The sequence below is a fragment of the Euprymna scolopes genome, chromosome 20, assembly GCF_053919585.1.
Source record: "Euprymna scolopes isolate OS-2025 chromosome 20, ASM5391958v1, whole genome shotgun sequence".
NCBI classification, from domain to species: Eukaryota; Metazoa; Mollusca; class Cephalopoda; order Sepiida; family Sepiolidae; genus Euprymna; species Euprymna scolopes.
Window position 1 is genome coordinate 77,983,322 of NC_136501.1, and position 27,770 is coordinate 78,011,091.

General features: G+C 28.2%; 1 protein-coding gene across 3 annotated transcripts in view; it reads left to right on the top strand.

Annotated features, from left to right (window-relative positions):
• LOC145241473 (uncharacterized) overlaps window positions 1-27,770 on the top strand; it is a 419,465-nt gene that overhangs the window by 97,110 nt on the left and 294,585 nt on the right. For all 3 annotated transcript variants that reach the window (XM_080104459.1, XM_080104458.1, XM_080104460.1), the window contains exons 2-3: window positions 16,217-16,420; window positions 18,168-18,412. In XM_080104459.1, the coding sequence (XP_079960585.1) occupies window positions 16,217-16,420; window positions 18,168-18,412 (449 nt within the window). The remainder of the gene's footprint in view (window positions 1-16,216; window positions 16,421-18,167; window positions 18,413-27,770) is intronic.

Here is a 27,770-nt window from a genome sequence, read left to right on the forward strand (position 1 = left end):
TGTATTGATTTGCATTAGTGATTTTTTTTTGTTTCAATGTGAATTAGTGATTTTTTGCATCGATGTGCGTTAGTGATTTTTTGTTATCCATTTGCAATGGGTATGTTTGTATCGATTTGCATTAATGATTTTTTGTATCGATTTGCATTAGTGATTTTTGTGTATTGACGTACATTAGTGAGTTTTTGGATCGATTTGCAGTGGAATTTTTTTGTATCGATTTGCATTAGTGATTTTTTAATCAATTTTCATTGTGATTTTTTTATCGATTTGCATTAGTAATTTTTTGTATCGATTTGACTCAGTAATTTTTTGTATCTATATTTTAGTGATTTTTTTATCGATTTACATTAGTGATTTTTTATATCAATTTCCATAAGTATTTTTGTATCGATTTGCAATGGTGATTTTTGTTATCGATTTACATTAGTGATTTTTGTATCGATTTGCAATGGTGATTTTTTATATCTTTTTACATTAGTGATGTTTTGTATCGAATTGCATTAGTAATTTGTTGTATCGATTTACATTAGTGATTTTTTTGTATCGATTTGCATTAGTGATTTTTTGTTTCGATTTGCGTCAGTGATTTTTTGTTTCGATTTCCAATGGTTATTATTGTATCGATTTGTGTTAGTGATTTTTTGTATCGATTTGCATAGGAGATTTTTGTATCGATTTGCATTAGTGATTTTTTGTATCGATTCACAACTGTGATTTTTTTGTATCCATTTTCATTAGTGATTTTTGTATAGATTTGAATTAGTGATTTTTGTATCGATTTACATTAGTGATTTTTTGTATCGATTAGCATTAGTGATTTTTTTGTATAAAGTAGAAATGATTATTTTTGTATTTTTTTGCATTAGTGATTTTTGTATCGATTTGCAATGGTGATTTCTTATCGATATGCATTAGTTATTTTTGTATCGATTGCATTAGTAATTGTTTGTATCGATTTGCATTAGTGATGTTTTTTCGATTTGCATTAGTGATGTTTTTTTCGATTTGCATTAATTATTTTGTATTTGTATTAGTGATTTTTTATATCGATTTGCAATGTTGATTTTTGTATCGATTTGCAATGGTGATTTTTTGTATCGATTTTCGTGAGTGATCTTTTTGTATTGATTTCCAATGGTGATTGTTTTTGTATCGATTTGCATCAGTAATTTTGTGTATCGATTTATATTAGAGATTTTTATATCGATTTGCAACAGTGATTTGGTGTATCGATTTTTTAGTGATTTTCTGTATGGATTTGCGTTAGGGATTTTTTACATCGATTTATATTAGTGATTTTTTGTATTGATTTGCAATTGTGATTTTTTGTATCGATTTGCAATGGTGATTTTTGTATCGATTTGCAATGGTGATTTTTTTGTATCTATTTACATTAGTGTTTTTTGTATCGATTTGCATCAGTAATTTGTTGTATCGATTTGCATCAGTAATTTGTTGTGATTAACATTAGTGATTTTTTGTATCGATTTCCAATGTTTCTTTTTTGTATCGCCTTGCAATGTTGATTTTTGTATCGATTTTCAATGGTATTTTTTGTATCGATTTTCGTTAGTGATTTTTTGTATCGATTTGCAATGGGTTTTTTTAGTATCGATTTGCATTAGTAATTTTTGTATCGATTTACATTAGAGATTTTTATATCGATTCGCAATGGTGATTTTTTGTATCGAGTTTTTAGTGATTTTTTGCATCGATTCGCATTAGTAATTTGTTGTATCGATTAACATTAGTGATTTTTGTATCGGTTTGCATTAGTGATTTTTGTATCGATTTGCTATGGTGATTTTTTGTATCGATTTACATGGGTAATTTTTTGTATCGATTTACATGGGTGATTTTTGTATCGATTTGCTATGGTGATTTTTTGCATTAGTGGTTTTTTGTATCGATTTTAATTCGTAATTTTTTGTATTGATTATCATTAGTTATTTTTTGTATCGTTTTGCATTCGTGATTTTTTGTATCGATGTCCAATTGTTATTGTTTTTTATCGATTTTCAATTTTTATTTTTGTATCGATTTTCAATGGTGATTTTTTGTATCGATTTTCGTTAGTGATTTTTTATATTTATTTGCAATGGCGATTTTTTTGTTATCGATTTGCATTAGTAATTTTTTGTATCGATTTACATTGGAGATTTTTATATCGATTAGCAATGGTGATTTTTTGTATCTATTTACATTAGTAATTTTTTTTATCGATTTGCATTAGTAATTTGTTGTATCGATTTACTTTGGTTATTTTTTTATCAATTCACGTCAGTGATTTTTTGTATCGATTTGCAATGGTGATTTTTTGTATCGATTTACATTAGTGATTTTTGTATCGATTTGCAATAGTGATTTTTTGTATCGATTTGCGTCAGTGATTTTTTGTATCGATTTCTAATGATTATTTTTGTATCGATTTGCGTCAGTGATTTTTTTTTATCGATTTGCATAGGAGATTTTTGTATCGATTTGCATTAGTGATTTTTTGTATCAATTTACAACTGTGATTTTTTGTATCCATTTTCATTAGTGATTTTTGTATCGGTTTACATTAGTGATTTTTTGTATTGATTTGCATTAGTGATTTTTTGTATAAAGTTGAAATGATTATTTTTTGTATTTATTTGCATTAGTGATTTTTTATCGATTTGCAATGGTGATTTCTTATCGATTTGCATTAGTGATTTTTGTATCGATTGCATTAATGATTGTTTGTATCGATTTGCATTAGTGATGTTTTTTTTCTATTTGCATTAGTGATGTTTTTTTTCTATTTGCATTAGTGATGTTTTTTTCGATTTGCATTAGTTATTTTTTTATCGATTTGTATTAGTGATTTTTGTATCGATTGTCGTTAGTGATTTTTTGTATCGAGTTCCAATGGTGATTGTTTTTGTATCGATTTGTATCAGTAATTTATTGTATCGATTTACATTAGAGATTTTTATATTGATTAGCAACGGTGATTTTGTGTATCGATTTTTTAGTGATTTTTTGTATCGATTTGCGTTAGGGATTTTTTGCATCGATTTACATTAGTGATTTTCTGTATCGATTTGCAATTGTGATATTTTGTATCGATTTACATTAGTGATTTTTGCATGGATTTGCAATGGTGATTTTTTGTATCGATTTTCATCAGTAATTTGTTGTATCGATTTACATTAGTGATTTTTTTTTATCGATTTGCATTAGTGATTTTTTGTACCGATTTCCAATAGTTATTTTTTGGTATCGATTTGCAATGTGGATTTTTGTATCGATTTGCAATCTGGATTTTTGTATCGATTTTATATGGTGATTTTTTGTATCAATTTTCGTTAGTAATTTTTGTATCGATTTGCAATGTTTTTTTTATCGATTTGCATCAGTAATTGCTTGTATCGATTTACATTAGAGATTTGTTTAATAAGTTGCAATGGTGATTTTTTGTATCGTTTTTTTAGTGATTTTTTGTATGGATTTGCATTAGTGATTTTTTGTATCGATTTACATTAGTTATTTTTTGTATTGATTTGCAATTGTGATTTTTTGTATCGATTTACATTAGTGATTTTTGTATCGATTTGAATTGGTGATATTTTGTATCGATGTTCGTTAGTGATTTTTTTGTATCGATTTCCAATGGTGATTGTTTTTGTATCGATTTGCATCAGTAATTTATTGTATCGATTTACATTAGAGATTTTTATATCGATTAGCAACGGTGATTTAATGTATCGATTTTTTAGTGATTTTTGTATCGATTTGCGTTAGGGATTTTTTGCATCGATTTACATTAGTGATTTTCTGTATCGATTTGCAATTGTGATATTTTGTATCGATTTACATTAGTGATTTTTGCATGGATTTGCAATGGTGATTTTTTGTATCTATTAACATTAGTGATTTTTTGTATCGATTTGCATCAGTAATTTGTTGTATCGATTAACATTAGTGATTTTTTCTATCGATTTGAATTAGTGATTTTTTGTATCGATTGCCAATAGTTATTTTTTGTATCGATTTGCAATGTGGATTTTTGTATCGATTTGCAATGTGGATTTTTGTATCGATTTTATATGGTGATTTTTTGTATCAATTTTCGTTAGTGATTTTTTGCATCGATTTGCAATGTTTTTTTATCGATTTGCATCAGTAATTGTTTGTATCGATTTACATTAGATATTTTTAATAATTTGCAATAGTGATTTTTTGTATCAATTTTTTGTGATTTCTGTATGGATTTGCATTAGTGATTTTTTGTATCGATTTACATTAGTTATTTTTGTATTGATTAGCAATTGTGATTTTTTGTATCGATTTACGTTAGTGATTTTTGTATCGATTGTAATTGGTGATTTTTTTGTATCTATTTACACTAGTCATTTTTGTATCGATGTCCATTTTAATTGTTAGTATCGATTTACATTAGTGATTTTTTTGTATCGAGTTCCAATGTTTATTTTTTGTATCGATTTGCAATGTTGATTTTTGTATCGATTTTTAATGGTGATTTTTTGTATCGATTTTCTTTGTATCGATTTGCAATGGGTTTTTTTAGTATCGATTTAAATTAATGATTTTTTGTATCGATTTGACATTATGATTTTTCTGTATCGATTTGCATGAGTTATTTTTGTATCGATTTGCTATGGTGATTTTTTGTATCTATAGACATTAGTGATGTTTTGTATCGATTTGCATTCGTGATTTTTTGTATCGATTTGCATTAGTGATTTTTTGTATCGTTTTGCGTTATTAATTTTTTGTATCGATTTCCAATTGTTATTGTTTTGTATCGATTGTCAATGCTGATTTTTGTATCGATTTTCAATGGTGATTTTTTGTATCGATTTTCGTTAGTGATTTGTTTGTATTTAATTGCAATAGTGATTTTTTTTGTATCGATTTGCATTAGTAATTTTTCTTATCGATTAACATTAGAGATTGTTATATCGATTTGCAATGGTGATTTTTTGTATCGATTTTTTAGTTAGTTTTTGTATCGATTTACATTAGTGATTTTTTTTTACATTACATTAGTGATTTTTTGTACCGATTTGCAATTGTGATGTGTTGTATCGATTTACATTAGGGATTTTTGTATCGATTTGCAATGATGATTTTTGTACCAATATACATTAGTGATTTTTGTATAGATTTGCGTTAGTGATCTTTTGTATCGATTTGCATAAGTGATTTTTTGCATCGATTTCTAATGTTTATTTTTTGTATCAAGTTGCATTAGTGATTTTTTATATCGATTTGCATTAGTTTTTTTTGTATCGATTTACAACTGTGATTTTTTGTATCGATTTCCAATGGTTATTTTTTGTATCGATTTGCATTAGTTTTTTTTGTATCTATTTACATTAGTGATTGTTTGTATCGATTTGCATTAGTGATTGTTTGTATCGATTTGCAGTATTGTTTTTTATCGATTCGCAATTGTGAGTTTTTGTATCGATTTGTATTAGTGATTTTTGTATCGATTTGCATTAGTGATTGTTTTTGTATCGATTTACAATGTAAGTGTTTTATCGATTTGAAATGGATATTTTTTGTATCGGTTGTCGTTAGTGTTTTTTTGTATCGATTTTCAATGGTGAATTTTTGTATCGATTTGCATTAGTGATTTTTTGCAATAGTGATTTTTTGTATCGCATTTGATTAGTAATTTTTTGTATCGATTTGACTTAGTGATTTTTTGCATCGATTTTTTTGTGATTTTTTGTATCGATTTACATTAGTGATTTTTTGTATCGATTTACATTAGTTCTTTTTGTATCGATTTACAATGGTGATTTTTTTATCGATTTATAGTAGTGATTTTTTTATCGATTTGCAATGGTGATTTTTTGTATCTATTTACATTAATGATTTTTTGTATCGATTTGCATTAGTAATTTTTTGTATCGATTTACATTAGTGATTTTTTGTATCGATTCGCATTAGGTATTTTTTGTATCGATTTGCTAATGCATTAGTAATTTTTTCTATCGATTCACATTAGTGATTTTTTGTATCGATTGGCATTAATTATGTTTGTCAATGGTATTTCTTTGTATTGATTTGCATTATTGATTTTGGATCGATTTGTATTAGTGATTTTTGTATGTATTGGCATTAGTGATTTTTTTTGTATCGATTCGCATATGTGATTTTTTGGATCAATTTGCATTAGTGAATTTTTATATCCATTTGCATTACTGATTTTTTGTATAGATGTGCAATGGTGATTTCTTGTATCGATTTACATTAGTGATTTTTTGTATTTACTTACATTAGTGATTTTTTGTATCGATTCGCAATGGTGATTTGTTTGTATCGATTTGCATAAGTAATTTTCTGTATCGATTTGCATTAGTGATTTTTGTATCTATTTAAAATGGTGATGTTTCGTATCAATTAACATTAGTTATTTTTTGTATCGATTTTCATTGTGTATCGAATTACATTTGTGATATTTTGTATCGATTTGCATTAGTGATTTTTTGTAGAAAGTTGAAATGATTATTTTTTGTATTTATTTGCATTAGTTATTTTTGTATCGATTTTCATTAGTGATTGTGTTTATCGATTTGCATTAGTTATGGTTTTTTTCGATTTGCATTAGTGATGTTTTTGTGGATTTGCATTAGTGATTTTTTTTCGATTTGCAATGTAAATTTTTGTATAGATTTGCAATGGTGATTTTTTGTATCGGTTTTCGTTAGTGAGTTTTTGTATCGATTTGCAATGGTGATTTTTTTGTATCGATTTGCAAATTAGTAATTTTTTGTAGCGATTTAAATCCATGATTTTTATATCGATCTGAAATGGTGATTTTTGTATCGATTTCATTAGTGATATTTTGTATCGATGTTTTAGTGATTTTTTGTATCGATTTGCATTAGTGATTTGGTGCAATGGTGATTCTTTGTATCGATTTGGATTAATGATTTTTTGTATCGATTTGCATTAGTGATTTTTTGCAATGGTGATTTTTTGTATCGATTTGCAATGGTGATGTTTTGTATTGATTTGCATTAGTGTTTTTGTTTGTTTCGATGTGCATTACTTATTTTTTGAATCGATTTGCATTAGTGATTGTTTGTATCGATTTGCAATGGGTATTTTTGTATCGATTTGCATTAATTATTTTTTGTATCTATTTGCAAAAGTGATTTGTTTGTATCGATTTGCATTAGTGATTTTTTGTATTGACGTACATTAGTGATTTTTTGGATCGATTTGCATTAGTGATTTTTTTTATCAATTTTCAATGATGATTTTTTTTGACGATTTGCATTAGTAATGTTTTGTATCGATTTGACAAAGTGATTTTTTGTATCGATATTTTAGTGATTTTGTTACTGATTTACATAAGTGATTTTTTGTATCAATTTACATTAGTGATTTTTTGTATCTATTTGCAATTGTGATTTTTTGTATCTATTTGCAATGGTGATTTTTCTATCGATTTACATTAGTGATTTTTGTATCGATTTGCAATGGTGATTTTTTGTATCTATTTACATTAGTGATTTTTTTATCGATTTGCATTAGTAATTTTTTGTATCGATTTACTTTGGTTATTTTTTTATCGATTTGCACTAGTGATTTTCATATCGATTTCCAATGGGTTTTTTTTTGTATCGATTTGCATTGGAGATTTTTGTATCGATTTTCATTAGTGAATGTTTGTATTGATTTACAACTGTGATTTTTTTATCATTTTCATTAGTGATTTTTGTATAGATTGGCATTAGTGATTTTTTGTATCGATTTACATTAGTGATTTTTTGTATCGATTTGCATTAGTGATTGTTTATATCGATTTGCAATGGTGATTTCTTATTTATTTGCAATGGTGATTGTTTATTGATTGCATTAGTTATGGTTTGTATCGATTTGCATTAGTGATGTTTTTTCGATTTGCATTAGTGATGTGTTTGTGGATTTGCATTAGTGATTTTTTTATCGATTTGTATTAGTGATTTTTTTTATCGATTTGCAATGTTGAGTTTTGTATCGATTTGCAATAGTGATTTTTGTATCGATTTGCATTAGTAATTTTTTGTATCGATTTATATTAGAGATTTTCATATCGATTTGCAATTGTGATTTTTTGTATCGATTTTTTAGTTATTTTTTGTATCGATTTGCGTTAGTGATTGTTTGTATCGATTTACATTAGAGATTTTTTTATCGATTTGCAATTGTAATTTGTTGTATCGACTTACATTAGTGATTTTTGTATCGATTTGCAATGGTGATTTTTTGTATCTATTTACATTAGTGGTGTTTTGTATCGATTTGCATTAGTAATTTGTCGTATCGATTTATATTAGTGATTTTTTGTATCGATTTGCATTAGTTATTTTTTGTATCGAGTTCGAATAATTATTTTTTTGTATCTATTTGCAATGTTGATTTTTGTATCGGTAGTCAATGGTGATTATTTTGTATCGATTTTCGTTAGTGATTTTGTGTATCGATTTGCAATGTTTTTTTTGTATCGATTTGCATCAGTAGTTGTTGTATCTATTTACATTGAATATTTTTATATCGATTTGCAATTGTGCTTTTTTGCATCGATTTTTTAGTGAGTTTTTTTATCGATGTTTATTAGTGATTTTTGCCATCGATTTACATTAGTGATTTTTTGTATCGATTTGCAATTGTGATTTTTTGTATCAATTTACATTAGTGATTGAATGTATCGATTTGCATTAGTGATGTTTTTATCTATTGGATTAGTGAATTTTATATCGATTTGCATTAGTGATTTTTTGTATCGATTTGCAATGGTGATGTTTGTATCGATTTGCATTAGTGATTTTTGTTACTATTTACATTAGTGAGTTTTTGTAACGATTTGCATTATTGATTTTTTTGTATAGATTTACTTAGTTATTGTTTGTATCAATTTACATTTGTGATTTTTTTGTATCGATTTACATTTGTGATTTTTTTGTATCGATTTACATTTGTGATTTTTGTATCGATTTGCAATGGTGATTTTTTGTATTTTTTTACATTAGGGATTTTTTGTATCGATTTATATTAGTGATTTTTAGACCGATTTCCAATGGTTATTTTATGTATCGATTTGCATTAGTGATTTTTTGTATCGATTTTCATTAGTGATTTTTGTATCGATTTCTATTAGTGATTTTTTGTATCGATTTACATTAGTAATTTTTGTATCGATTTGCAATAGTGATTTTTGTATCTATTTACATTAATGATTTTTGTATCGATTTGCATTAGTAATTTGTTATTTCGATTTGCATTAGTTATTTTTTGTATCGATTTACATTAGTGATTATTTGTATCGATTGGCATTAGTGGAGTTTGTTAATTGTAATTTTTTGTATTGATTTGCATTAGTGATTTTGGATCGATTTGCATAAGTGATTTTTTGTATCGATTGGCATTAGTGATTTTTTGTATCGATTTACATTAGTGATTTTTTAGATCGATTTCCAATGGTTATGTTTTGTATCGATTTGCATTAGTGATTTTTTGTATCGATTTTCATTAGTGAATTTTTGTATCCATTTCCGTTAGTGATTTTTTGTATCGATGTGCAATGGTTATTGGTTGTAATGATTTAGATTAGTTATTGTTTTTATCGATTTGCAATGGTTTTTTCTTATCGATTTGCATCAGTGATTTTTTATCGGTTTGCATTAGTGATTGTTTGTATGTATTTGCATTAGTGATGTTTTTATTTCGATTTGCATTAGTGATTTTTTGCCGATTTGCATTAATGATTTTATTTATCGATTTGCATTAGTGATTTTTTTGTATCGATTTGCAATATTTATTTTTGTATCGATTTGCATTAGTGATATTTGTATCGATTTTCGTTAGTGATTTTTTGTATCGATTTCCAAAGGTGATTTTTTTGTATCGATTTGCATTAGTAATTTTTTTGTATCGATTTAAATTAGAGATTTTTTTATCGATTTGCAATGGTGATTTTTTGTATCGATTCCATTAGTGATTTCTTGTATCGATCTGCATTAGTGATTTTTTGTATCGATTTGAATTAGTGATTTTTGCAATGGTCATTTTTTACATTAGTGATTTTTTGTATCGATTTGCATTAGAGATTTTTTTATCGATTTGCAATGGTGATTTTTTGTATCGATTCCATTAGTGATTTCTTGTATCGATCTGCATTAGTGATTTTTTGTATCGATTTGAATTAGTGATTTTTGCAATGGTCATTTTTTGCATTAGTGATTTTTTGTATCGATTTACATTAGAGATTTTTTTATCGATTTGCAATGGTGATTTTTTGTATCGATTCTATTAGTGATTTCTTGTATCGATCTGCATTAGTTATTTTTGGTATCGATTTGAATTAGTGATTTTTGCAATGGTCATTTTTTGCATTAGTAATTTTTTGTATCGATTTGCATTAGTGATTTTGGGAATGGTTATTTTTTGTATCAATTTGCAATGGTGATGTTTTGTATTGATTTGCATTAGTGATTTTGTTTGTTTCGATGTGCATTAGTGATTTTTCATCGATTTGCATTAATGATTTTTGTGTCTATTTGCAATGGCTATTTTTGTATCGATTTACATTAGTTATTATTTGTATCGATTTGCATTAGTGATTTGTGTGTATCGATTTTCATTAGTGATTTTTTGTATCGATTTACATTAGTGATTATTTGTATCGATTGGCATTAGTGGTGTTTGTCAATGGTAATTTTTTGTATTGATTTGCATTAGTGATTTTGGATCGATTTGCATAAGTGATTTTTTGTATCGATTGGCATTAATGATTTTTTTGTATCGATTTACATTAGTGATTTTTAGATCGATTTCCAATGGTTATGTTTTGTATCGATTTGCATTAGTGATTTTTTGTATCGATTTGCATTAGTGAATTTTTGTATCCATTTCCATTAGTGATTTTTTGTATCGATGTGCAATGGTTATTTGTTGTAATGATTTAGATTAGTTATTGTTTTTATCGATTTACATTAGTGATTTTTTGTATCGATTTACATTAGTGATTTTTATATCGATTCACATTAGTGATTTTTTTGTCGATTTGCATTAGTGGTTTTTTGTATCGATTTGCAATGGAGATTTTTGTATCGATTTGCAATGGTTATTTTTTGTATAGATTGGCATTAGTGATTTTTTGTATTGACTTACATTAGTGATTTTTGTATCGATTTTCATTAGTGATTTTTTGCAATGGTTATTTGTTGTATCGATTTGCAATGGTGATATTTTGTATCTATATGCATTAATGATTTTGTTTGTGTCGATTTTCATTAGTAATTTTATCTATTTATTTACATTAAGTATTGTTTGTATCGATTTGCAATGGTCATTTTTTGTCATGAATTTTAAATCATTAGTTTTTGTATAGATTTGCAATGGTGATTTTTTATCGATTGGCATTAGTGATTTTTATATCGATTTGCATTGGTGATTGTTTGTATCGATTTGCATTAGTGATGTGTTTTTATCGAGTTGATTAGTGATTTTTTGTCGATTGGCATTAGTGATTTTTTGTATCGATTTGCAATGGTGAGTTTTTGTATAGATTTGCATTAGTGATTTTGTGTATTGATTTACATTAGTGATTTCTTGTATCGATTTGCAATGGTGATTTTTTGTATAAACTTGATATGATTATTTTGTTTATTTATTTTCATTAATGATGTTTTGTATCGATTTGCAATGGTTTTTTCTTATCGATTTGCATCAGTGATTTTTTATCGATTTGCATTAGTGATTGTTTGTATGTATTTTCATTAGTGATGTTTTTATTTCGATTTGCATTAGTGATTTTTTGCCGATTTGCATTAATGATTTTATTTATCGATTTGCATTAGTGATTTTTTTGTATCGATTTGGAATATTTATTTTTGTATCGATTTGCATTAGTGATATTTGTATCGATTTTCGTTAGTGATTTTTTGTATCGATTTCCAATGGTGATTTTTTTGTATCGATTTGCATTAGTAATTTTTTTTGTATCGATTTACATTAGAGATTTGTTTATCGATTTGCAATGGTGATTTTTTGTATCGATTCCATTAGTGATTTCTTGTATCGATTTACATTAGTGATTTTTTGTATCGATTTGAATTAGTGATTTTTGCAATGGTCATTTTTTGCATTAGTGATTTTTTGTATCGATTTGCATTAGTGATTTTGGGAATGGTTATTTTTTATATCAATTTGCAATGGTGATGTTTTGTATTGATTTGCATTAGTGATTTTGTTTGTTTCGATGTGCATTAGTGATTTTTCCATCGATTGGCATTAGTGATTTTTTGTGTCTGTTTGCAATGGCTATTTTTTATCGATTTACATTAGTTATTATTTGTATCGATTTGTATTAGTGATTTGTGTGTATCGATTTGCATTAGTGATTTTTTGTATTGACGTACATCAGTGATTTTTTGGATCGATTTGCAATGGTGATTCTTGTATCGATTTGCATTAGTGATTTTTTAATCAATTTTCAATGGTGATTGTTTTTATTGATTTGCATTAGTAATTTTTTGTATCGAATTGAATTAGTGATTTTTTGTATAGATTTTTTAGTGATTTTTGTATCGATTTTCATTAGTGATTTTTTGTATCGATTTACATAAGTGATTTTTTATATCGATTTACATTAGTTATTTTTGTACCGATTTGCAATGTTGATTTTTTGTATCGATTTTCATTAGTGATTTTTTGTATCGATTTACATTAGTGATTTTTCGTATCGATTTACATTAATTAGTGATTTTTTTAATCAATTTTCAATGGTAATTTTTTTTATCGATTTGCATTAGTAATTTTTTGTATCGATTTGACTTAGTGATTTTTTTTATCGATTTACATTAGTGATTTTTTGTATCTATTTACATTAGTGATTTTTTGTATCGATTTGCATTAGTAATTGTTAGTATCGATGTACATTAGTGATTTTTTGTATCGATTTGCAATTGTTTTTTTGTATCGATTTGCAATGTTGATTTTTGTATCGATTTTCAATGGTGATTTTTTGTATCGATTTTCATTAGTAATTTTTGGTATCGATTTACATTAGTGATTTTTGTATCGATTTGCAATGGTGATTTTTTGTATCGATTTGCATTAGTGATGTTTTGTATCGATTTGCATTAGTGATGTTTTGCAATGGTTATTTTTTGTCTTGAGTTGCATTAGTGATTTTGTTTGTGTCGATGTGCATTAGTCATTTTTTGCATCGATTTACATTAGTGATGTTTTGTATCGATTTGCAATGGGTATTTTTGTATCGATTTGCATTAGTGAGTTTTTGTATCGATTTGCATTAGTGATTTTTTTGTATTGACGTACATTTGTTATTTTTTGTATCGATTTGCAATGGTGATTTTTTGTATCGATTTGCATTAGTAATCTTTTGTATCAATTTGAATTAGTGATTTTTTGTATCGATGTGTTTAGTGATTTTTTGTATCGATTGACATTATTTATTTTCTGTATGGATACGCATTAGTGATTTTTTTGTATCGATTTACAATGGTGATTTTTTGTATCGATTTACATTAGTGCTTTTTGTATTGATTTACATTAGTGATTTTTGTATCGATTTGGAATGGTGATTTTTTGTATCGATTTACATTAGTGATGTTTTGTATCGATTTACATTAGTGATTTTTTTGTATCGATTTACATTAATTATTTTTTGTATCGATTTACATTAGTGATTTTTTGTACTTTTTTTGTATCGATCTGCATTAGTAATTTGTTGCATCGATTTGAATGAGTGATTTTTTGTATCGATTTACATTAGTGATGTTTTGTATTGATTTACATTATTGATTTTTTGTATCGATTTACATTAGTTATGTTTTGTATCGATTTGCATTGGTGATGTTTTGTATCGATTTGCATTGGTGATGTTTTGTATCGATTTGCATTACTTGTTCTTTGTATCGATTTGCATTAGTGATTTTTTGTATCGATTTACATTAGTTATTTTTTGTATCAATTTACATTAGTGATTTTTGTATCGATTGATAATGGTGATTGAATGTATCGATTTACATTAGTGATTTTTTTTATCGATTTACATTAGTGATTTTTTGTATAGATTTACATGAGTGATTTTTTGTATCGATGTACATTAGTGATTATTTGTATCGTTTTCAATGGTGATTTGTTTGTATCGATGTGCATCAGTAATTTGCTGCATCGATTTTGCATCAGTAATTTGGTTCATCGATTTGAAGGAGTTATTTTTTTGTATCGATTGTCATTAGTGATTTTTTGTATCGAATTACATTAGTGATTTTTTGTATCGATTTACATTAGTGATTTTTTGTATCGATGTACATTAATGATTTTCGTATCGATTTGCAATGGTGATCTTGTGTATCGATTTACATTAGTGATTTTTTGTATCGATTTACATTAGTGATTTTTGTATCGATTTATAATGGTGATTGTTTGTATCGATTTACATTAGTGATTTTTGTATCGATTTGCATTAGTTATTTTTTGTATCGATTTGCCATGGTGATTTTTTGTATCGATTTGCATTAGTGATTTTTTGTATCGATTTACATTAGTGATTTTTTGTATCGATTTGCAATGGTGATTTTTTATCGATTTACATTAGTGATCGTTTGTATCGATTTACATTAGTGATTTTTTGTATCGATTTATAATGGTGATTGTTTGTATCGATTTACATTAGTGATTTTTTTATCGATTTGCATTAGTTATTTTTTGTATCGATTTGCAATGGTGATTTTTTGTATCGATTTACAGTAGTGATTTTTGTATCGATTTGCATAAGTGATTTTGTGTATTGATTTACCTTAATGATGTTTTGTATCGAGATACATTAGTGATTTGTTTGTATCGATTTACATTAGTGATTTTTTTATAGATTTATATGAGTTACTTTTTGTATCGATGTACATTAGTGATTATTTGTATCGATTTGCAATGGTGATTTTTTGTATCGATTTCCGTCAGTAATCTGTTGCATCGATTTGTATCAGTAATTTGTTGCATCGATTTGAATGAGTGATTTATTTGTATCGATTTTCATTAGTGATTTTTTTGTATCGAATTACATTAGTGATTTTTTGTATCGATTTACGTTAGTTATTTTGTGTATCGATTTACATTAGTGATTTTTGTATCGATTTGCAATGGTGATTTTGTGTATCGATTTACATTAGTGATTGTTTGTATCGATTTATATTAGTGATTGTTTGTATCGATGTACATTAGTTGTTGTTTTGTATCGATTTGCATTAGTGATGTTTAGTATCGATTTGCATTAGTGATTTTTTGTATCGATTTGCAATGGTGATTTTTTTATCGATTTACATTAGTAATCGTTTGTATCGATTTACATTAGTGATTTTTTGTATCGATTTACAATGGTGATTGTTTGTATCGATTTACATTAGTGATTTTTGTATCGATTTGCATTAGTGATTTTTTGTATTGATCTGCATTAATGATTTTTTGTATCGATCTGCATTAATGATTTTTTGTATCGATTTGCATTAGTGATTTGTTGTATCGACTTACGTTAGTGATTTTTTATATTGATTTGCATTAGTGATTTTTTTGTATTGATTTTCGTTAGTGATTTTTGTATTGATTTGCATTAGTAATTTTTTGTATTGATTAGCATTAGTAATTTTTTGTATGATTTAAGTTAGTTACTTTTTGTATTGATTTACGTTAGTGATTTTTTGTATTGATTTGCATTAGTAATTTTTTGTATTGATTTACGTTAGTGATTTTTTGTATTGATTTGCATTAGTAATTTTTTGTATTGATTTTCGTTAGTGATTTTTTGTATTGATTTGCATTAGTAATTTTTTGTATTTATTTGCATTAGTAATTTTTTGTATGATTTAAGTTAGTTATTTTTTATATTGATTTGCATTAGTGATTTTTTTGTATTGATTTACGTTAGTGATTTTTTGTATTGATTTGCATTAGTAATTTTTTGTATTGATTAGCATTAGTAATTTTTTGTATGATTTAAGTTAGTTATTTTTTGTATTGATTTACGTTAGTGATTTTTTGTATTGATTTGCATTAGTAATTTTTTGTATTGATTAGCATTAGTAATTTTTTGTATGATTTGCATTAGTGATTTTTTGTATCGATTTATATTAGTTATTTTAGATTGCTTATGTTTTGTCCCACTGACATTTTTTTCTTTCCTTCTCTCCTGTCAATTTAGCTGCGATATCTGGCCCAATGGGTCGACTGACATTTCCTGAAGTCTGTGTCCCCAGTATGACCCACGGGCATGGCATGCAAGCGATGATAACCAAACAATTTTCAACGTCATCCCAGTCTGTTCGTCATTTCAGCGGTGGGAATCTCCTCCAAGAAGAAAAACTCGTCAGCTCAAAAGCCAACTTCTTTGCCGATTCTTTTTCGGGTGAGTCAACACTAACAGATTTTGCTTTTTGTTGAATGAAAATAATAATTGATTTGTTTCGAATTTTCAGCTGACTTTCCTGTGAATGAATCGAAGGTTTGTTCTGTCTGTTTTATGGTATATTAACATTTTTTGAGGGGCAGGGAGTAATAATAACTAAACCAACAGTTCACTAATTTAGGAAATGTCATTATGTGCAATGGTTCCATGTTCAACTTCTGTCGAAAGTTTTGCATGAGAGATGGTGGCGTCTTAGTAATCGATTCGAAAAAATCAGAGAAAAGAATCAAAACACCTGAATGAAATTGAAAAAATCATAACGTACGATTTTTTTATTATTATTTATTTTCGTTTACGACATACCAACTTTTGGGGTAACTTATTGTCCAAGCACAATCACAATGCTAAACGGGTTACCTGTTTTACATAATATCAACCCGTTTTGGTGATCCAAAGCCAAAAAAATAATAATTATGATAAACGACATAAATTGTATGCAAGGTCACATTTTACCCATAGTTGCAGGTTCATGGCTTTCCTTTGCATAATTGAACAGAATAGCTCCGTCATAGGGACAACTGATTCCATAACTTGCGTCAATATTCGTTCAGTTAATTATTGCTTGGGAATTGAAATTGCAAAAAAAAAACTAAAATAAAATAAAATAAATAAGTTGAATTGTTTTTTAACAAAAATAAAAAAAGAATATCTACAATTTTCATGGCGTTAAAAAAAAAAACCCGCCCCACATGAACAGTCATTTTGTTTGTTATTTTGTAATCGATGTAAAGAGAGAGAGAGAGAGAGAGAGAGAGAGAGAGAGAGAGGGAGGGGGGATAGCGTCGAGTTAATTGTTGATCAATATTTGCTGATTAAGGGATCGGGTTTTGAACCTGAATGTGAAGACAAACACCACTTTTAGTCACACTGAAGAGACGTATTGCAGCGAAATAGCTTTATGTGGATGAATATAATTTCATAAATAATCCTGCCGTACAGAAAACGTCGCCCCCACCCAATTAAAAGCAAAAACCCAATCAATAAGATGCACCGTGTGAAAAGTCTTGTTTCGTGTTAATTAATTTGGATCATTCTCTAAAGTATAAGATTATGTGACAATGTTATTATAAAGATGTGCCACGATGTTTTCTTAAATGTTGTTTCTTTTAATTAATAGTAAGTAATTCTAGAACTTTTGATAATATTTCACTTATTTTTGCTCAAATTTTGGATAAAAATGACCATTTTTTTTACAATTTTATTTTGTGCCGTGAAATGTACTTTTTAGTTATTTTTTTTTTAAGTGTCGATAATCCAACCATTCTTAATCGTTGGTTGTTATTGATCTTTTTATGCCCCAAATATTTTTATTTTTAAAACACTTTTTACGCAAAAACTAAACGTTGTATTATTTTTTTACATTAAACGAATTTGCAGATTTGGAAAATATAAGAATGCTAAAACAAACGATAGTTTCATAAGAATAATTGTCAAAATATAAAATGACGGCCACCGAGCAAAACTTTTTAACAAAATTAAAGATGAAGTACAATTTTATTTAGAAAGAAGAAATGCAAAATAAAACAAAAAAATCAATTGTAACACACATTTGGGCAAACGTCAATTAAAATAGATTAGATACTCCAACTATACATCTGCTACAATTGAACTAAATCGTTAATTGGATGTACAACATGTACTGATAATTAATGTAAACGTTTTTTGTCTTTATATTTGATAACTACAGGTCATAAAAATGCAATGGAGCGAAAGACATCTTGTTACAATGACGAGAGTCACACGTCATCTCGAACAGACACTTTGGTCCGTGGAGGCCTAAACAAGGACAAACTACAAATGGTGACCACTGGCACAAGAGAATCGCGCAAATCGGGTAATGAACGGACGACAACAAGTAAAGGCGACAAGACTACACAGTCAAATGAACAATTCCAAACATCAACGCAAGACGAATTCTGTTTCGCCAATGAGGTTTGTAAGGAAAACTGTGTTTGTGTGAAAATGTTTTAAAACAATAAAGGGGAAACTTAAAAATAGCAATTCATTTCGAGTTTTGATATAACTTCCATATTGTCCTGATGATATTTTAGAGAACTCGCTCACCTCTCACAACTCCAGTCTGCAGAGTTTTGTTCGGCTGTTTGATTATTGTCAATAAATTTAGTAAATTTAGTTTGACACACTAAACATTTTTCCTTCTTCGATAGAATCGTTATCCTATGCTACTTGTAAAAATGAACACATCAAACATGGACCATACATTTTTAGCTTTTTAAACAAGTGACATTTAAATTTATAGTCATTGGACAGGAAATTATTGCGAAATGATATCAAATTCTTTTGAAAAGTCTGTATATATAAATTTGCTCTATAATAAAGAATGTTGAAGGAAAATATGAACCAAAGCAAAGACATTATTATCATAAAAAAAATCTATTAATTTTTCCAAAGATCTTTCACATATCAAATCACTAAATTACTTGCTAAATAGCAATAAAATATTCAGAATAGCATAACATCTTTGATAATATCGGGAGTAAATCTCCCTTTTGTGACAGCCTCCCATACTCAGGTCAGCAACTGACCTCTACCCTCATCGGAACTGTGGCTCGTGATCGCCTTCTCTGGGAGACCTTCACAAAAAAATACTCAGCATCTCAGCTCTGTGTTGATTTCTGCTGAAAAGCAAGAATAAAACATGGCGCCAGGGAAAGAAAGACAGACAACTCAAGGTTTCTAACTACGAAAAGTTAATTTCACAAAAATTACAGATTTTTTTACATATGTAGTTCACCAAAACATTTTAAGTCTCACAAAAATCTTCTTCGTCCACGGTCAGGATAGAGGTGGGGTCTCGGGTGTTCTGGGAGCGAGTTTCTTTCTTGAGAATTGGCTTCAGTCTGCCCCAAAAAGTTTGAGTGTTTGCTTAAACATTCATGGACGGGGTGAGTCTGGCGATTTGCCAGACCAACCAAAATTCAACACGTTGAGGGGAATCCCCAGCCATTTTGCATGTGTGCACTTCTGCAATCCGTCCACAGTTTTCAAAACCTGGGGCAAAAAATGAAATCCTTTCACACGACCTCAGGGGTCAAATTCAGAAAGCCATAGTCTGAACAGGTGTTCTCCAGGCCAACATAGGTCTGTTTTCATCTCCACATTATTCTGACATTTCCTGTCCTTTGGTTTTTTAAACAATAAAATTTATGTCTGTTTTTTTTTTTTTTCAAGCTCATCCCTTTTTGACAGGTCACCTGCCGCTGCTTAGGATTCAGTTAACGTTCAACAGACAATCTCAGCATATTTACCCGGCCTTCCTCAGGGTTTAGAGGTATCTCAATCTCCCCAATGGGGAGTAACATCGCTTCCTCAAACGGTTCTGTCACATTCGCTCCCCCCCCCCTTAGACACATTGCTTCTTATGGAACCAATAGGTCTAAGCCTAACACACTGCTCCATCCTTCTCACAGCTCACCATTAGGTTTCTTAAGCCCCCTCTCCATCGTTGGTTCAATAGAAACAATAAACTAGAAACAATAGCTAGTCTGATAGCCACCCTCCAACGAGGGTTCTCCCTCTTTTTTTGTCCATACAAAAGTTCATTAGAAAGTCATTACAAAGAATTAAAGAAAATCAAAAGTTCATTAAAAGTAATAAAAATGTAGAAGTTCACGGTCTTATTCAGGGTCATTAAGTCTCTTTTTCTTTTCATCATTCATTAGGAAAGTTTGTGGGGTTTTTTTTTCACACTTTACAATGATAACTCCAAAAAAATTCAACATTTATAAATGTCACTTATAGGTGTTTTCCTCAGTTCGTGAATCCTATACTTCCCAATTATCAACTTATTTTAAATTGTAATTTTTTTTTCAAAATATTACTCAGATTTTTTTTCATCAAGTTATTTCCCCTTTCTCATCATTTCTTTTCAGAGTTTCAGTCACAATTTATAAGATTTTTTACATTAACAGCACAGTCTCCCAATCGAAGGTATACAACCCTAATCAGGGTACTTAAGCACCCGCTTTTAGTAAAATACTAAATTGCCACAGTTACTAAAATGTAGAGGATTTTTTTCAGTATATTAGAATTTATCAATTATAATTTCGGGTTAAATTAAAATGTTATTACATAATTTGGATCCTAAAAGTGTCAAAATTTAGAGTCGAAGGTCAAAGTATCTTAAGAGGAAATTGAAATTCAGAGATTAATATTATTAATTGATAAAATTTTCACAGAAATATGTCTAAAGTGACTCCATTTACTTTTACCGCTTTGCATAAATCTAAGCATAAATCCCACACTACAAATCCCCATGCCTATATGAAACATATAAGTATTAAAATCAGTAACAAGTTAAGATAAAGAAAAGTACTGAAGATTATTTTTTAAGATAGATTTGCAGTCTACACCGAAATCGTTTTGAATTACATTTTCAAAATGAATAATTTTCTTTAATAAAGAAGATAAACCAAATAAAACTCAACCAGCGAAAAGATGGCCGCTGATATTCACCTTTTCTATTAAACGTTCAAAAATGATTTTTGAATGAAACGTTTGAATATTCAACATTTCTTGAATAACACAACAGTAATGTTTTAAGTTTCGTCTTTACTGTTAAAAATTCTGTTTTCAAGTGGATGAACTCCATCATGTGAATATAATAGCCGCGTTGTTTGCTCTCGATGGGAGAAACCTTCTAAGGCAGAGGTAGACAATCATAGCAGACATATAATAAATACGTTGTAAGTTAATGTTAAATATCCATGCCCGTGTATTGTACTTCATTCCTGGATGTAAATGTTCTGCCATAATTTATATATAGTGTCCGGAGTCGGATTAGAAAAAAAAAAAAAAAGATGGGAATAAAACAAGTCATCCCAAGTCGAGAAAAGAAAAAGATACACAGGAAGCCAGTAAATACACACTGAAAATGTCTAACTCAAACGAACCACAATCAAAACAGACCAAAATTGATACAACGACTCTCATGATGCAGATCCAGTAACAATAATGCTGAAAAATGACACCAATTATGACATCTTTATTATTTTCCAAGCAACACACTCCCACATCGTTCTTAACGCCACCTACGTGTGAGGTGTGAACGCCCAGTCATAAAACCAGTCTTACATTCAAAGATGCTTGACTACAAAGACATGTCACAGCCCATCGACCCTATAAAAACTTGAAACGAGCAATGATCTGCATGCCGTTCAATTAAATTGGTCAAGACGCATTCAATAATACCAGTAAGACGCCTTACATAATACCAGTAAGATGCCTTAAATAATACCAGTAAGATGCCTTAAATAATACCAGTAAGATGACTTAAATAATACCAGTAAGATGCCTTAAATAATACCAGTAAGATGACTTAAATAATACCAGTAAGGTGCCTTAAATAATACATTAAGATGCCTTAAATAATACCTGTAAGATGCCTTAAATAATACCAGTAAGATTAATTAAATAATACCAGTAAGATGACTCAAATGATACCAGTAAGATGCCTTAAATAATACCAGTAAGATGCCTTAAATAATACCAGTAAAATGCCTTGAATAATACCAGTAAGATTCCTTAAATAATCCCAGTAAGATGCCTTAAATAATACCAGTAAGATGCCTTAAATAATACCAGTAAGACGCCTTAAATAATACCATCAAAATGCCTTAAATAATAACAGAAGATGTCTTAAATAATGCCAGTACGATGCCTTAAATAATACCAGTAAGATGCCTTAAATAATACCAGTGAGATGCCTTAGATAATACCAGTAAGTTGCCTTAAATAATACCATTAAGATGCCTTAAATAATACAAATAAGATGCCTTAAATAATACCAGTAAGATTAATTAAATAATACCAGTAAGATGACTTAAATAATACCAGTAAGATGCCTTAAATAATACCAGTAGGATTCATTAAAGAATACCAGTAAGATGCCTTAAATAATACCAGTAAGATGCCTTAAATAATACCAGTAAGATGCCTTAAATAATACCAGTAGGATTCATTAAATAATACCAGTCAGATGCCTTAAATAATACCAGTAAGATGCTAAATAATACCAGTAAGATGCCTTAAATAATACCAGTAATATTAATTAAATAATACCATTAAGATGCCTTAAATAATACCAGTAAGATACCTTAAATAATACCAGTAAGATGCCTTAAATCATACCAGTAAGATTCATTAAATAATACCAGCAAGATGCCAATAATAATATCAGTAAGATGCCTTATATAATACCAGTAAGATGCCTTAAATAATACGAGTAAGATGCCTTAAATAATACCAGTAAGATTAATTAAATATTACCAGTAAGATGCCTTAAATAATACCAGTAAGATGCCTTAAATAATACCAGTAAGATGCCTTAAATAATACCAGTCAGATGCCTTAAATAATACCAGTAAGATTAATTAAATAATACCAGCAAGATGCCTTAAATAATACCAGTAAGATGCCTTAAATAATACTTGTAAGATGCCTTAAATAATACCAGTAAGATTAATAAAAAAATAATCCCAGTAAGATGCCTTAAAAAATACCTGTAAGATGCCTTAAATAATACCAGTAAGATTAATTAAATAATACCAGTAAGATGCCTTAAATAATACCTGCAAGATGCCTTAAATAATACCAGTAAGATTTATTAAATAATACCAGTAAGATGCCTTAAATAATACCAGTAAGATGCCTATAATTATACATGTAAGATGCCTTAAATAATACCAGTAAGATTCATTAAATAATACCAGCAAGATGACTTAAATATTACTAGTAAGATGCCTTAAATAATACCAGTAAGATGCCTTAAATAATACCAGTAAGATGCCTTAAATAATACCTATAAGAGAAATTACATCATACCAGTAAGATGCCTTAAATAATACCAGTAAGATTCATTAAATAATACCAGTAAGATGCCTTAAATCATACCAGTAAGATGCCTTAAATAATACCAGTAAGATGCCTTAAATATTACCAGTAAGATGCCTTAAATAATTCCAGTAACATGCCCTAGATAATACAATTAAAATGCCTAAATAAATACCAGTAAGATGCCTTAAACATTACCAGTACAGTGCCTTAAAAAATACCATTAAGATGCCTTAAATAATACCAGTAAGATACCTTAAATAATACCAGTAAGATGCCTTAAATCATACCAGTAAGATTAATTAAATAATACCAGCAAGATGCCAATAATAATATCAGTAAGATGCCTTATATAATACCAGTAAGATGCCTTAAATAATACGAGTAAGATGCCTTAAATAATACCAGTAAGATTAATTAAATATTACCAGTAAGATGCCTTAAATAATACCAGTAAGATGCCTTAAATAATACCAGTAAGATGCCTTTAATAATACCAGTCAGATGCCTTAAATAATACCAGTAAGATTAATTAAATAATATTATTAAGAGTCCTTAAATAATACCAGTAAGATGCCTTAAATAATACCTGTAAGATGCCTTAAATAATACCAGTAAGATTAATAAAAAAAATAATACCAGTAAGATGCCTTAAAAAATACCTGTAAGATGCCTTAAATAATACCAGTAAGATTAATTAAATAATACCAGTAAGATGCCTTAAATAATACCTGCAAGATGCCTTAAATAATACCAGTAAGATTAATTAAATAATACCAGTAAGATGCCTTAAATAGTACCAGTAAGATGCCTATAATAATACATGTAAGATGCCTTAAATAATACCAGTAAGATTCATTAAATAATACCAGCAAGATGACTTAAATAATACTAGTAAGATGCCTTAAATAATACCAGTAAGATGCCTTAAATAATACCAGTAAGATGCCTTAAATAATACCTATAAGATTAATTACATAATACCAGTAAGATGCCTTAAATAATACCAGTAAGATTCATTAAATAATACCAGTAAGATGCCTTAAATCATACCAGTAAGGTGCCTTAGATAATAGTAGTAAGATGCCTTAAATATTACCAGTAAGATGCTTTAAATAATTCCAGTAAGATGCCCTAGATAATACAATTAAAATGCCTAAAATAATACCAGTAAGATGCCTTAAACATTACCAGTACGATGCCTTAAATAATTCCATTAAGATGCCTTAAATAATACCAGTAAGATGCCTTAAATAATACCAGTAAGGGGCCTTATATAATACAAGAAAGATGTCTTAAATAATACCAGTAAGATGACTTTAATAATACCAGTAAGATGCCTTAAATAATACCAGTAAGATTCATTAATATTACTAGTTAGATTCATTAAATAATACCAGTAAGATGCCTTAAATAATACCATTAGAATTCCTTTAATAAGACCAGTAAGATTCATTAAATAATACAATTAAAATGCCTTAGATAATACCAGTAACATGCCTTACATAATACCAGCAAGATGCCTTAGATAATACCAGTAAGATGCATTAAATAATACCAGTAAGATTAATTATATAATACCAGTTAGATGCCTTAAATAATACAAGTAATATTCATTACACCATACCATTAAGATGCCTTTAATAATACCAGTAAGATGGCTTAAATCATTCCATTAAGGTGTCTTAGATAATAGTAGTAAGAGGCCTTAAATAATACAAGTGAGATGCCTCAAATCATACAAGTAAGATGCCTTAAATAATACCAGTAAGATGCCTTAAATAATACCAGTTAGATACCTTAAATAATACCAGTAAGATGCCTTATCATACCAGTAAGATTCATTAAATAATACCAGCAAGATGCCAATAATAATATCAGTAAGATGCCTTATATAATACCAGTAAGATGCCTTAAATAATACGAGTAAGATGCCTTAAATAATACCAGTAAGATTAATTAAATATTACCAGTAAGATGCCTTAAATAATACCAGTCAGATGCCTTAAATAATACCAGTAAGATGCCTTAAATAATACCAGTCAGATGCCTTAAATAATACCAGTAAGATTAATTAAATAATACCATTAAGATGCCTTAAATAATACAAGTAAGATGCCTTAAATAATACCTGTAAGATGCCTTAAATAATACCAGTAGGATTAATAAAAAAAAATTACCAGTAAGATGCCTTAAAAAATACCTGTAAGATGCCTTAAATAATACCAGTAAGATTAATTAAATAATACCAGTAAGATGCCTTAAATAATACCTGCAAGATGCCTTAAATAATACCAGTAAGATTAATTAAATAATACCAGTAAGATGCCTTAAATAGTACCAGTAAGATGCCTATAATAATACATGTAAGATGCCTTAAATAATACCAGTAAGATTCATTAAATAATACCAGCAAGATGACTTAAATAATACTAGTAAGATGCCTTAAATAATACCAGTAAGAGTCCTTAAATAATACCAGTAAGATGCCTTAAATAATACCTATAAGATTAATTACATAATACCAGTAAGATGCCTTAAATAATACCAGTAAGATTCATTAAAAAATACCAGTAAGATGCCTTAAATCATACCAGTAAGGTGCCTTAGATAATAGTAGTAAGATGCCTTAAATATTACCAGTAAGATGCTTTAAATAATTCCAGTAAAATGCCCTAGATAATACAATTAAAATGCCTAAAATAATACCAGTAAGATGCCTTAAACATTACCAGTACGATGCCTTAAATAATTCCATTAAGATGCCTTAAATAATACCAGTAAGATGCCTTAAATAATACCAGTAAGAGGCCTTATATAATACCAGAAAGATGTCTTAAATAATACCAGTAAGATTCATTAAATAATACCAGTAAGATTCATTAATATTACCAGTTAGATTCATTAAATAATACCAGTAAGATGCCTTAAATAATACCATTAGGATTCCTTTAATAAGACCAGTAAGATTCATTAAATAATACCAGCAAGATGACTTAAATAATACTAGTAAGATGCCTTAAATAATACCAGTAAGATGCCTTAAATAATACCAGTAAGATGCCTTAAATAATACCTATAAGATTAATTACATAATACCAGTAAGATGCCTTAAATAATACCAGTAAGATGCCTTAAATAATACCAGTAAGAGGCCTTATATAATACCAGAAAGATGTCTTAAATAATACCAGTAGGATGCCTTAAATAATACCAGTAAGATTCATTTATATTACCAGTTAGATTCATTAAATAATACCAGTAAGATGCCTTAAATAATACCATTAGGATTCCTTTAATAAGACCAGTAAGATTCATTAAATAATACAATTAAAATGCCTTAGATAATACCAGTAACATGCCTTACATAATACCAGCAAGATGCCTTAGATAATACCAGTAAGATGCATTAAATAATACCAGTAAGATTAATTATATAATACCAGTTAGATGCCTTAAATAATACAAGTAATATTCGTTACATAATACCATTAACATGCCTTAAATAATACCAGTAAGATGCCTTAAATCATACCAGTAAGGTGTCTTAGATAATAGTAGTAAGATGCCTTAAATAATACAAGTGAGATGCCTCAAATCATACCAGTAAGATGCCTTAAATAATACCAGTAAGATGCCTTAAATAATACCAGTAACATGATTTAAATAATTCCAGTAACATGCCCTAGATAATACAATTAAAATGCCTAAAATAATACCAGTAAGATGCCTTAAACATTACCAGTACAGTGCCTTAAGAAATACCATTAAGATGCCTTAAATAATACCAGTAAGATGCCTTAAATAATACCAGTAAGAGGCCTTATATAATACCAGTAAGATGTCTTAACTAATATCAGTAAGATGACTTTAATAATACCAGTAAGATGCCTTAAATAATACCAGTAAGATTCATTAACTATTACCAGTAAGATTCATTAAATAATACCAGTAAGATGCCTTAAATAATACCAACAAGATGCCTTACATAATACCAGTAAGATGCATTACATAATACCAGTAAGATTAATTATATAATACCAGTAAGATGCCTTGAATAATACCAGTAAGATTCCTTAAATAATCCCAGTAAGATGCCTTAAATAATACAAGTAAGATTAATTAAATAATACCATTAAGATTACTTAAATAATACCAGTAAGATGCCTTAAATAATACCAGTAAGATGCCTTAAATAATACCAGTAAGATTCCTTAAATAATACCAGTAAGATTAATAAAATAATACCAGTAAGATGAGTTTAATAATACCAGTAAGATGCCTTAAATACTACCAGTAAGATTCCTTAGATAATACCAGTAAGGTGCCTTAAATCATACCAGTAAGATTCATTACATAATACCAGTAAAATACCTTAAATGATACAAGTAAGATGCCTTAAATAATACCATTAAGATGCCTTAAATAATACCTGTAA